Source organism: Parasteatoda tepidariorum, chromosome X1 (assembly GCF_043381705.1).
Source record: "Parasteatoda tepidariorum isolate YZ-2023 chromosome X1, CAS_Ptep_4.0, whole genome shotgun sequence".
Classification (NCBI taxonomy): Eukaryota; Metazoa; Arthropoda; class Arachnida; order Araneae; family Theridiidae; genus Parasteatoda; species Parasteatoda tepidariorum.
Window position 1 is genome coordinate 21381650 of NC_092214.1, and position 14122 is coordinate 21395771.

A 14122-nucleotide genomic window follows, 5' to 3' on the forward strand; every position below is an offset into this window, starting at 1 on the left:
GAATCCAAGTGGTCACCCAACCGTACACTGACCGCAACCAGTGATGCTTCACTTCGGTGATCTGCTGGGAACCGTGTCTTAAAGATCAGTCCACTGTGGGACGAGTCATCCCTGCAATTAAACTAGTTCTATGAACAAGCAAGCAACTAAGTGTTGTTAACCTTTGATCTACCTTATCGAAATCACAAATCTTAGTGTTTGAGTTACTACGATCTAACTTCATACTCTGTAGTTACTTCAACAGCAATTAAGCATTCATCTGCTATTTGATTGTAAGCATTCGATCTCAGAACGCAGGTACTTCGTGACATGAACCTACGACCATTTGTGACACATTCCTGGATATTATTCTCTTCGGCAGCCCTGACTGTACCACAAACCTCACCCGTTATTCATTGATGTATAAATTTATGCTCTTGAATGAAGTTACGCAGTGGACTGATTGTAAAGACTCGGTCCCAGTATAACACTGAAGTCAAGCATCACTGGCTGTGGTCAGAAAGCGGGTGGATAACCACTTAGATTAGTCTGAGTAGGACCAAGGGTGCGCGGTATCTGTCCTCGTTGAACTGTTCTACCGTAAAGTGCTCGACTTCGCACGTGGATCGTGTGGCTACCAAAGCAGGGGAGCCATCCCCTCTGCAGAGGATCGAAATTGCGATGGCATGTCTTCGGATCATCCTCAGGGATGCTCCTCAGACCGTCTCCAATAGCCCAATGTGCAGCTCTAGTACGACATATATAAAGTAACTACCAACGGAAAGGGCGACAAATTAAATTATAACAATTACAGAGGTATCACACTTCTAAATGTGACCTACAAAATACTTACCAGCATAATTTACAAGAAACATCTACCAATAGCAGAACAAATTGTGACAATTGTGACAAGTGTGAACAATTGTGAACTAGTGTGACGTAAATAAAGTACCTACCTCTTGAATGAACTATAATCCTTAATTAAACGCATGTTAGTTCAAACTGTAGAAATAACTGTGATGAAGGATACATCAAGAATTCAGGAAGGGATGGTACCCACTAGCTCTACACTTCCGAACGTTTGTCGGAAGGACAAAACTCCATGGTCCTAAATGAACTTTTTTGCCACACACACTTACGCAAACTTGTGTGTTTATTACAAAGACAGTTTGCCAGGTTGAAGAACAGATTGCACAAGTTAAAGAAGCATGTCACAAAGATACATCCAGAATTACGTCGGGATTCAAACCTGCTACCTACACATTGCAGAGAGTTAGGCGAATCGGTGAGAACCCTCGGCCAGGAAGGCACCAATTGATCTACTGCTTTATTGAAATAACATACATTTGTAGGCTTTATGCTCAATTTGGGCTTATAAACCTTTGTCAAATCGAAGAACAGATAACATAATACAGAAAAGGACAGCATAAAGATACTTCTAGTGTAGCGGCAGAATTCGAACCCGCAGCCTTCCCGCTTTGCAGAGCGTTTGACGGGGGATATCACTCGGCCAAGGAGGCCCCTGATCTACAGCTAGCTTTAACATTTTTCTTACAGTTGGCAGTAATATTAGCACTCGTATATATAGAGGCGCCTTAGGTGTTCGCTCTGCGTATTGTTGTTTTAGCTTGTGTGGTTAATATTTGTTTGAACGCTCAAGTCTCGCAGGTGATAGCTGAGGGATGAGTTTAATATGTGCAACTGTTTATCATCCATTTCCTCAAACTTTAGATGTTAAGAAACGCACGGCTGCGGACAAGAGAAAAGTTTATGCTACTTCGTCACCAAATAACTTCTTTAATCGTTACTTCCCCGGAAAAGAAAAGTGCTTTTGTCCAGTCTTTCCTAATTTAAAATCAATTGAAAGGTAAGGATATTTTTCTTTGGAACACATTGATATTGAATTATAGATATTTGCTTGATATCGTGATAAATTTAATATTCCCGAACTTCAGAAACTAATTTGTTAAGAATTTAAAATCTTTCGAATGCTTGCTTAAGAGCATCCAAATGTAAAATATGATCTCTTTGTGGGTAAAATTATGCGTTTAAATCAAATTTCGTTTGTCATCGATGATACCAGATACAAAACCGATGATTTGTATCAACGAACCATGCTTTTCCTTTGTAAACGTTTGGAATGCAACACCTCTTTAGTTATCTTTTTTGAATCTCGATAAAAAATTTATTCAAAATGATAAAAAGAAAAAAAATCATGGCGATATTTTGGGAATTAAATTTTTGAAACCGACATTTCTGTTTTAGATGCCTCTTGGAATTTCTCTTAATTTAGAAACTTTAGGTTTCTAACTTTTGTCCTCAAATTACGTATTTTACCTGTATTTACAACTCTTGAATAATCTAAACTCAAACATTGACCTCTCTGAAATATCTTAAAGTTATTAAAACAGATGTATAATTAATACAGACGTATTGCTTTGTTCAACCAGCACACTTTCAAATCGGCTAAAATTATGCGTGGATCTAAATTCTCCACACCTAGTTTATAGTAGTTTCGCACATGTACTGGTATTATCCAAAAGGTTTAGTCGTTCGTAATTTTCAGTTAATTATGAAAAATCTTTTGTACATGGTACACCTGGAGATTTCGCTAGTTTTTTATGCGAAAGAGCAAATTAGTATTTTTCCTGTGACAATTTATTTGGAAACTGCTTTCCACATTTTTTTTTTTTTTTAAATTATATTTGAAAAAAATTTGAATGTGTGAAATAAGCTGATTACATCAAAACTTAAAAGCAGAGGTAAAGTTAAAATATGCAAAAATATTCTCCTGAAGTTCGGAAAGGAAGTTTAGACAATACGTGATTATGTATTGCTCATAATCGGCAGAGGTGAACGCCGCATTAAAAATATTCCAGCTTTTTTTTTTGTGTCTAATAGTCTTAAGTTTAATTTTCGTTTTCATATAAATAGTTGAAAACAAACTTGTATTTTAAATAGTATCTCAATCAATCAGTTAACTTATGTTATGTCCAGCTTTGTCTATCAGTTTAAAACTTGTTAATTAAATTAACTCTAGAATTTCATGAATTCGTTATTTTATTGACATTTAATATGAATAAAGCAAAAATAATGTATTTCAGTAAAATAAGCTATCTGAAATGTACTACTTTTTTCGATTCTTTATTATTTTATGAATACTGAACTTTAGTACTTTCCCCTGATCCCAGAGGTACGAAAATTTTGTAACCTAACACTAAGTATAACTAATACCGTATGTTTAATTTCTGTATATTCTGACAACTTGAATTTCGTTCCTATTGGTAGTTATAAACAAATCCCAAACTATATTTATCGGTATTTATTCAAATCCTCAATATGCAAGATATTTAAATTTTAAAATATTTGTTTCTCCCTGTTTCATGATTTTATGGACAAGTTTTTGTTTTGGCTAAAGCTCCTTTCGCCAAGAAAAGTGTTTAGTATGTTAAATTCAAAGTAATGCTTTAATATTTTGAAACTTGCAAAATTAACACTTTTTGCGAAATTTTCTTGTTAAAATTACTCTAAATTTTAATTATTGCTAATTTTTAGCCCAAATGGAGAGACTCAAATATTGTTAGTCTCCATTTTAAACTTTGAAGAAAAGTAAGTTTGCACGCGATTTTCATTAGCATAAAAGGCGTTACATAGATACGGAAAAAAAAGAATTGTTACAAATTGTTACAAACTAAAGTTTTAAACAATTNTTAACACTTTTTTGCGAAATTTTCTTAAAATTACTCTAAATTTTAATTATTGCTAATTTTTAGCCCAAATGGAGAGACTCAAATATTTTTAGTCTCCATTTTAAACTTTGAAGAAAAGTAAGTTTGCACGCGATTTTCATTAGCATGAAAGGCGTTACATAGATACGGAAAAAAAAGAGTTGTTACAAACTAAAGTTTAAAGCAATTTCCCAGTAATTTCATGCGACAAAGTAGTTTTAAAGTAAGATTTGACTGAATGAAATTACAGAAGTTAAAAGTTTTCATTATTTCAGAAATTTCAAATTTATCTTAACATTCAGCTATAGTATTCCAAAAATGGACTGTAAAATTCTTGTTGGCTAGTTTTTTTAAATCTTTCGAGAGATACTGCTGCCATAAGTGATTACAGTTGAAACTTAGAATGTTTTAATATTGTTTCAGTTTAAAAATTAAATCACTCAGAGCTGAATATAGTACCTTATTAACAATGTTAGATTTTGTTAATTTTAAATGTAAATTTTTACCAAATTGAGAGCAAAAAAATATTAAAGTTTATAAAAGTTAGAACATTTGATAATGTTTCTATCAATTATTACTTGCTTGGTCGAAAACTTTTATTCGGTTAATTTTCTGCAACTTGTAAATTTTCGCTCCTGATGGGTTGTAGTGCTGTCATCTGGTGGTCAAAATATGAACTTCTCATTTTTTCAATGTTGAAATTCTCAGCATCCAATTTTAGAAAAATATTTTCAGAGTTTTATTCCCAAATTTGGAGATTGAAGCTGCACGATTTTATGCTATAACCTTTCGTTGCGAATACTTGATTGGATAATTCCTATCTTATTTCAGCAGTGACTAGCATATATGGCTTGAATAATTTAAAGCTTATGTAATCTGTAGTGTTCAAATTGACACTTTTACTATGTATTTGTAAAAACAAAGGTTATGTATGTATATTATGGTATACGGAGTATAAGAAATTTTTAATTTAAAACATTTCGAATTATGTCAAACGTCTTGTTTTGAGCTCAATTCAAAATGCTTCACTCTAACTACGAAATTATTAACTTTCAAGTATCTTCCGAAGATTAATTTTATGAATACTTTAAGACATAGATCGGAACAAATTACCATAAAACAAAACTTTTCAATACAACTGATTGATCAATATTTTCAGAGATGAAGAAAACTTAAGGTAATTTTTAAATTAGACTTCTATTATGTCGGGCGTTTGTATACTAACTTGTCTCTTCAGTAATTCAACGAATAAAATTTTATAGTGCTGCCATTTCTTAGTAATTTAAGAAGTATATTTTTCTGTTTCTGAAATTCCGAAAAATTTTCCCATTTAAATTTAACAATCCATGTTCTTTATGGCTTGCGTTACGATTGTGCAAAGCTTTCTCCGTAAAATTCCAAAACACAATAAAAACGTTTCAAATTTCAAGGCTTACAAACGGAAAGCAATTTTAAAATAAAAAAAATTTCAGCTTGATTTCGTTTTCAAGACTTAAAGCTATTATAATTCAAGTCACGGCGTTTTTAAATATTAACCAAATGCGGGTTTCTAAACGTGCATTAAAGAATCTGATCATAGTGCTATTTGGGATTATCTTAACAGTTGTCCAGAAGGCACGCTGTAAATGATTTTAAAATTTAATTTTCAATTCCTTAGATTGTCAGGATGAACCCAGTTTGTAAAGCTTCTGCCAAATGAAAATGAAAGATCTCTATTAAGAAAGTACGAGTTTGTCCTTGGAATTATTCGCCACTTAAATGTTAATTATATATAAACTCTTAAATTTGACGAAATTTTAACTCTCATTTACAGTAAGAACCTATGAAGCCCATAAATTTCAAATTTGAATTTGAACCCAAAATACCATCTTTGTTAACCATAGAATATACAAATTAAACAAAATTTAAGAGAAGTGCAAATGAAACGTTAGTGCTGCCATCTATTAACATTTAGTGTAAACTCTGAAGTTAAAGGAATGCTTTCTTCTTTTTTCTTGAATGTAGTCATTTGCCTTTAAAAGTTACAACTTATCCGTTAAGCTTTGAGCATATGTATAGTTTGACGTGCATTACTCTCAAATATACTTCCTACCGTTGAATTCTCTGAACAAATTAAAATTTGGGTAAATGTATTCCAGGCAGGGACCACGGAACCGGGTGGGGGCAGAGAGGGCTTTAAACCGTTCACCTTTTATGGATTATGAAACACAGTTATAAGATTAAATTTTTTCCCTCAATATTTGTGCAATGAAGCTTACAATTGAAAAACTTATTTTGCATAAATTAAAAAAATAAATTATTTTTATCGAGCTTTAACATTTTCTTGGTGAAAACTGCTAGCTAATCATCCTTACCCCCCCCCCCCCCCCCNCCCCCCCCCCCCCGTAGAGAAAATATCGATATTACTGGGACCAATGGGATGATTCTTGGTTTTAAATGTCAGTGAACAGAATATTAAATAAAAGTGAAACAGACTTCAAAATATACCGTGATAACCAAGCCTTGTACTTTTGCTAAAACATTCTATTTAAAATGCAGTTTATAAAAAATCTTGAAACTGATTTGAGAAATTAGATGCAGCATCTTGTCAGCAAATGTAATTAAAATCAAACTAATACAAATATCTTAAATCTAATACACATTTGAAAACTGTTTAAAATTTTGATGGTAGATTTCAAATTATTGCGAAATTAAATTATTTCACTCTTTGTTTAAATCTCATAGAAATTTTTAGTAAAACTTCCGAGGTTTTATTCGGATTTTAAATGCGTTGGAATGTTGCACATTTTACACAAAGCTTAATGTTTATTTTAAAATTAAATTGAGCTTTTTAAATATATTAGAAAAATATGAAGCTAAACTAACCATTTATATAATGTAAAAAATATTTGAATGCTGCATTAAAAATTCTGTAAATAGCATGAAGTCAAAAGATATCATTCAATACATGCTTACTATGTTTTAGGATATTTTAACTAGCTTAATAATCGGATAATTTTATGGATTCATTTGCTTACATGCTGCTTTTGATCATTTTGAGTTTAAATGCATGGTTAACGCAGCGAGAAATCATATTTGCAGCAACTAGAGTAATTTAGGAGTCTATTCTAAAAATTGTCATTAAATTTTGCTATAAATATTGGCTTCACAGAAACATTCCGATTCACTTAGGAATTCAGTTTTCTAGGATTTCGGAAGAAATTCTTCAAATGTCTAAAGATTCTGTAACCTTTCAAATTGTATTCCAAGGAATTTCGGTTGACTGCACATTCTCACGCATTTCAAAACTTAAATGTAACAGTTTCTTACAATGGGAACTTTCTCTGCAACATAACAGTAGATTTTCCTAAATTATTCAGTCACCTGTATTCGGTATCTTCACTGAGCAGAAACATTCAGCAGATTCTTTAAGTATACTTCCTTGCTGTTTTCGAGAAGTAGTCCGTACTGACCGTTCGAATTGTATTTTTAGAATCCTTTATAAAAACGAAATCAAAAGTTTGCAAATTTGAGGTCAATATTTAGGAAGAAAAACTGTTTAAACATTAAAACTTGATTTATTGTAGGGGAACTAAGTGAAAATTCTTAAACCTTGCTTGATCAGGCAAATTAGTTTTGATTGTCTTCCAGACTTCGCTTATATTCCGCAAGATTTTATTTTTTCATTTAATTTGACTCTTAATGGTACACTTTTCGATTTTCAACAAGGATTTACATGTAAACAGTACAACATATAAACAGGGTTAATTTACGTAATACTGCTTGATATGTAGATTCTTGCTCATCCAGCAGACTTTTTATTAGACTTTAAGGGGAAGTAAAATGTGTGCTTAAATAATTTAAAAGGATTACCCGCCATGTTCAACTTGGACGTGTATAAAACATTTATTACAACTTTAGATGCTAACAAAATTTTAAATTCTGCTTTTAGCTATTTTGATTCAAGTGGAAAGCATTTCTAGAATCGTATAAATGTTGGCAGCTTATGACACTATTCATAAGAATCAAAATTAGATAAGTTACTAGAATTAACTACAGATTAATGTGGACTTTTTGCTGCTATAGTTTTCTGAACATTCAAATAAATCTAATTCTCCAGTTTTCAGGGAATAACCCCAAACTATTAGTACTCGACACAATGAGTTTCTTTTGAAGTTTATGAAAATATAAAATTTATTTAAATTTAAATTAGTTTATTGACACTAAAATCATCGGCGTATTTCATTACTGCCTATGAAATTTAGTCCCAGGTCATTGATCCATATTTTCCTTCTATCACTTATTCTTGAGCAGCTTAACATTTTTGGTAAGCACGGCATAGCCTTTTCAGAGTCTCGTAGCATTACTCATCACCGGCGGAAAAACATTTATTTATGCATGTGCAATAACTTTCACTTCCATAAATTTTAATTTCTTACCAAATCTGTGCAAACTTATCTTCACGCACGACTTGGAGTAAAAACTAACCGGAATTTACTTTATGCGGAGGAAAACAATCAAACTTCACTGAGAATTTTTGTATAAAGAATAAATTTTGACAATGTGACTTCAAAGTATGCAATAATTTTAAAAAAACTTTATATTATGGTCTGATTTCGCGTACAATTTAATGGGTCAAATGATTAGATAAGTAAGATTTGTGCTGACGAAATTGCGAAATTTTAAACTACAAAAGCGCGAAACACAATTTCTTTAACTTTCACGCAGATTTGAATTAGTGATTCTTAAAATATGGGGCTGTTCAAAATATGGAAAATAGGTTCATAGTTTAATTTATGCCAATTTCTATTTATGCCAATTTCTAGTTTTGCGTCATTCACCTTATGTGTGAAACTAAAGAGAATCAAAATTTTCTGTGTACATTTACAAAACTTTACCCAAAGATAGTATTGGTTAAAAAAAAAAATTTCGATTTAACTTGCGAATGGTCTTAACTCTTGAAAGGCAAATTTTAACTTTTAAACTATGCAACTTTAAATAAATTTGAATAATATCGAGTAATATAGTTCTTGAGAAAGGAAGATTTCTCTGAAATTGCTCAAAAAGCTGACAAATTTAAACTTTCTTAAAAGTTATGTAAACATTTATGCCTTAATTTTCAAAGCATTACAATTATTGTTCAATAATTTCTGCTTTAACTTTCTGCATTGAATTCTTCATATAAAGTTTTTACATCCATGGACAGTTTCCAGCTCACTTGAACAATTCCAAAGATGAAATACATGTATTAACAATAAGATACGAACTTTCGACCTCTCCCTGATTGAACTATTGAGATCACGCTTTAAAAAATGCGGAACCCCTTATATTTTGAGGGTTAACCCTTTCGCTATGGCTTTCCGCTCCTTTGGAGCGACTCGGTGAACTGTGCACCGCGCCGCAAAGAGTGCATACTGCATTTTGGTTCGATAGATTCTGTTTTTCTTTAATATATTTGGAGAATCTGCAAATATTATAGATAAAAAAAAAGATTTAGGGTAATTCAAAAATATTAGAAATTTAATTCTGTATGATAAATTTTAAGACGAGGGTAGACACAAACCCACTGTACAGTTTTCACTCTTGCTTAAGCTCTAATCTTTTGCACTCGAAACAGTGCACGTTCTGTTCAGTTTTACCTACCGATTTACGAATTTCCGCTTAAGTAGCTTTCTTACTGACGAACCATAGAAGGTGCATTTTAAACTTTATATGGTATAAATCATAGGTCAAGGAAGTATTAGCCAGTGGAATTTGAAACTGCTTGTTAACGATTGTGCAAATGACATAGCTTGTCTGCCATCAAAATGCGGTGCTCGAAAACTGTTAGAGAAAATTTTGGTTTCTTAACACAGAATATAATCTGCCGAAATCGGTGTATTTAAGTTTAGCTTCCTGAACTGCTAAGATAACATCCTAGTATGCGACAATTCAAGCAGAAGTTAAGGTGTACCTTATAATTTTACGAAATGTATTACTGACTTTCTAAGATACTTGCAGAGCTGACAATCCGAAATTTGGAACTCTGGTAGAGAAGTAACTAGCATGAAAATGTTTTTAAAATTATTAGTCTGCACTTAAAATCAGAATCCTATCACCAGGTCATTTATGAGTTTCTTTAAAGCATTTAAATTATAGAATTGGTTAAAATTTTTAATAAATTGCTTGAGAATAAATTTTCAAATTTTGCTAAATGATTGGGAGCCGGACAAGTTTACGGAAATTTCTAAAAAAAAAACCTGTTTTCTAAACTACTTTTAAAGTTTCGGAAAAAGTAAGGCTTGTTCCAATATCAAATCCTACAATCCTAAATCTATTTTAAAACAATTTTATCTGATGCAAAATTGCTCATGTGCATAACCTTAAATTCTTGAATAATTGACATTTCGAAAATCAGAAGCAATCAAGAGTGCCTAGTGGTTCAAAAGAACCGAAGGTGTTAATATTAAAATCAATTTAAAAGTTGTACTAACAATACAAACTATTGAGGAAAAAACGTATTATTTTTAAAAAAAATCATTAATATAAAAACCCTGATTAATATCTAGAATGAAACAAAGCTAATTTATAGTAAGTTCTTTAGTTGCTGATTTAAGTTGTACCTAATTCGTATATACATCACTTCTGAAGGACGCAAGGGAGATTTTCGGTTAAGATAAAACTCATCACTTTTGTAATTAGTTTTTAGTTTCAATTTTAAAAAATAAAAATTCCTCATTAGTTCTCTTAAAACTAAATATTTAGTTTTAATCTCTATCGAAAATATTTTTTTTATAAAGTATAGCTCAATTTAGCAATATTTGCACATTAAATCAAAATTACCTTAAATACAAGATAAATAGTCAAATTTTACAAAAGCATGAACTGAAAACACCCTCTAATATTCTTATTCTAGTAAACATTTTAATGTCTTGAAAAATAAGAATATTGTACTGATTTCAGTACAATTGTACCAACAAAAATAACACAATCCACGTTCTCAAATAGTCTACTTATTTGGACAGTTGAGACTTTTAGCCCAAATTATAACCTCAGCATTTTTAAGAGCTGCAACGGAAACTAAAGACCATCGTTCATTTTAGGGTTTTACTTTCAAACGTTACTTTTGCTTCGAGAAACTCTTAATCTCTTAGTTCTATTTATTAGTTCTTAATCTCCATTAGTTAGTATTATCACAGAATTAACCTTAAAATATTTTCACGGCATTATGTCTAATTTTGAAGTTAAGTATCCTATTTCGGAAACTTGAGTTAAAAAACTAAATTTTGAAGAAAATCTTAAACTTAGATTTTAATTTTTAAGATCTAAGACAAATCTGTTCAATATCAGGACGCTAATTTTGAAATAGTACAAAAATTTCATAGATTTTATAAATTTCAGGAAAAAGTTTCAATGCCCTTCGACAGCCATTGCAGTCTAACAATGTTTAAAAAAAATAAAACTGGTTCTTAGAACACTGACGAACTATTTACGTTCATAACATAAAACGCTTAACAACATTCGAATTGAAATCATAATAAAATTTTTCAGCTTTTTTATACTTTAACTACAAACTAGTTTTTTAAAACCTTTCCAGTGATCATTTTCAAAGAATTAGCGTCTGCTCGGTGATGAAATTAATGAGAGGATTTTGTCTAAATGTTACGCCTCGTTCTTTTCTTTCCTGGTATTTAAATCAAATTAAAGAAAAAGTTCTTAAATATCAGACTAACATACCTGTTAATAATTTGGAACATCCTTGAAAGGTATCTCTCAAGGTCGTTTCTCCTCGCCAAATAACTAAGTCTGAGACTATTCACTGACCTTGTTTCATCTGAATCAAAGAAGCTCAATTTATTCAAATATTTTCGATTGTTCTTTAGAGCCGGACAAGCATGTTTATTTTAATAATCAGTAATCTCTTGTCTCAATTTCGAAACGTAGGAAGGTGTAGCATTGTGTATGGATAAAGTAATTTATCATTTTGTTCTGTCTGTTTGCTTCTGCATAACTGCTTTCAATTTTAAGTCTCAAATTTGGTAGGGAGACTCCTTTTGTTTTATGTAGTTAAACAGAATTATCATCATATAAAATTGTATCAATTGTTTAAAGCACTGGTTCTCCGATAGAGGGCCAAATTTCGCTCGAGGGGTATCACGGGAGGAGTCTTCTCATCCAGGGCATTCTGAGTAGGGGCAATCTGAACCCTTTGACACAGATGGGACACCGGTGTCCGTTTTTATATTTCTGACACTAATTACAAATATATTGTATTTTTAATTATAAAGTAAACAAAATCGGTTGGATTATATTTGTACTACAATATAAAATCCAATAAATAGTTTGTAAAAACTTACTGAAGTTAGTGATTTTTGTAAATTAAGACATTTTAATCAGGAAAAAGTTTCTCACTTCTAAATAAGTGCAAATTCGAAAATTGAAAGGGAGTAGTGTCTAGAAAATTTTTACCTTTTTAACGCGGAAAAGACTCGTGAACCGGAGACTAATGCTGTAACCATAAATTATTAAAATGCAAAAATTAACATTTTCACTTATTTGGGTCTAAATTAATACAAAATTATGAAAAAAGTGGAAAATAAGTTGGATAAAAATTCTACGTCGAAGGGTTAATATTCAACAAAGTTTTATAGCTAGAGAATAGTTTGTCAAATTTTTTTGTGATATTTAATATTTTTATAGGTTTTGATGGGGTATATTGTAACCAAATTAGTCTTAAATCTAAATCTCAAATTATAGTTGGTGGTTTAGTGGAACGAAAACTACATTTTTAATTTTTTAAATGAGATTTCATTGTCTTATCTCAATTTCACGGCATGACGTTTTGTAAACTTTAAAAATTAATCGCTTTTATAATTAGTGCTTAAACTAGACCCCCGTTGCTAAAAATTCCGATTCTAGAGTTTGCTAAACTGTGAAAAATGTTACTTTCACGATGTCTTCGAGAATTTGATTATATTCAGAAATGCCTAAACTAATATCAATAAGTATTTCGGAAATGGGAAGGGTATTTAAATTTTATTCCAATTAACATTGTAGAATTATGCACCCCTTGGTGCATACATAGTTAACTTATACAATTTCAGCAGCTTAACGAAACTTAATTGCTTGACTCTTCTGGCCAAAGCATGTATCCAGTAGTTAGTGTTTGAATACTTTTGCCATAAGATTATGGGCAAACATTGCGAGCCCTACGATAGTTCAATTATGGTTAACCCATCGCTACCATGGTAGCCACAAAACATTAATCTATAAAGTGGCAGCGTGTTTACGTGCCAAATTGAGATTTTCCGTAAGTAAATATTTTTAACTATTTAGGTTTGTAATTATCCAAATAATTAAATTCCGCCTTTAGTCTGCGGATTGCATGTGTCCATTCTGTTTTCCTAATCCTAAACTTTTCACCCTTGCTTTAAACCATAAATTTTATCAGCACTCAGGAGCAGGCCAGGGCCCAATGTTTTTCTTTTTCCCATTGGAGTCTATCGTTAGGCATGTTTGCTTAACTAAGAAAATTCCAATTGCGGTGTTGTCTGGACCACGCACGAATGAGGGTTCTTTTTCTTTCGTACTCCAACCATAGTAGTTGGTTTTTTGTGAAATTGCCAGATTAGTAGTGAAGACCCATATTATTTATATTAAATCAGATCATGTTGCACATTTTAATGAAGTTTACCACAACTTCAAAGAATTTGTTTATAATTTCACTAACTATTCTGTAAGGCTTACTGGCAGGAGCCAGTTATACTCTCTTAAACAGATTAGGAAAGGTTAGTGGAACTTTTAACTAAAGGTAACAGACTTAAAATTTATCCGTACTTTAAAAGGACAGTAAACCTTAATCTTAATAAAAACTTTAAATATATTATAGATTCTAGAGCTGGAAAACTATCCTTGGGACATGCATAGCCCAAGTACTTTTTATGAAAGTTTTAATAAATACTGAAAATATGAATTCAGTTAAATCGCAAGCAATTAAAAACTTTAAATTTTTTAGTCTCAAAAGTTCCGAAACGAATATTAAATAAATTGATTTCAACATACTATAATTTGAATCTTATTTTTAAAACAGCATTTTTATTAAATTGTTTTCATATTTATATAGACAATTCTTAGTAATTTCCAGTAACATTCAAAAGCATATTTGTCTCCCAAGCTTTAACTTGTTTAAGAGACTTTATTAACATTTATTTATCAAGTTGCATTTTTATCTTCAAAATTTATAATTTTAAACTACCTATCGAATCTCTTTCCGAGAATTGTCTGAGATTTCGAACAAACAAATAACTTAAGCTATTAAACTTTCTAAAAATCTCCACTCTAGCGACATTTTTCCACCTAGGTGAAAATATCGAAATCACTGCCTTATTCTCAGTTTTTGCAAATTTCTTAGTCCAAGTAATGCAGCATTAAGAGTAAGCTTCTAAATATTAAAAATT

General features: G+C 31.2%; 1 protein-coding gene across 2 annotated transcripts in view; it reads left to right on the forward strand.

The window, feature by feature from the left end:
* The first annotated feature begins 1577 nt into the window (after nt 1-1577).
* LOC107437641 (uncharacterized) overlaps nt 1578-14122 on the forward strand; it is a 49826-nt gene continuing 37281 nt past the window's right edge. The window contains exon 1 of one of the 2 annotated variants that reach the window (XM_043040073.2): nt 1578-1846. In XM_043040073.2, coding sequence (XP_042896007.1) covers nt 1662-1846 — 185 coding nt within the window. In that variant the 5' untranslated portion in view covers nt 1578-1661. The remainder of the gene's footprint in view (nt 1847-14122) is intronic. The other variant, XM_043040072.2, reaches the window with a different exon arrangement.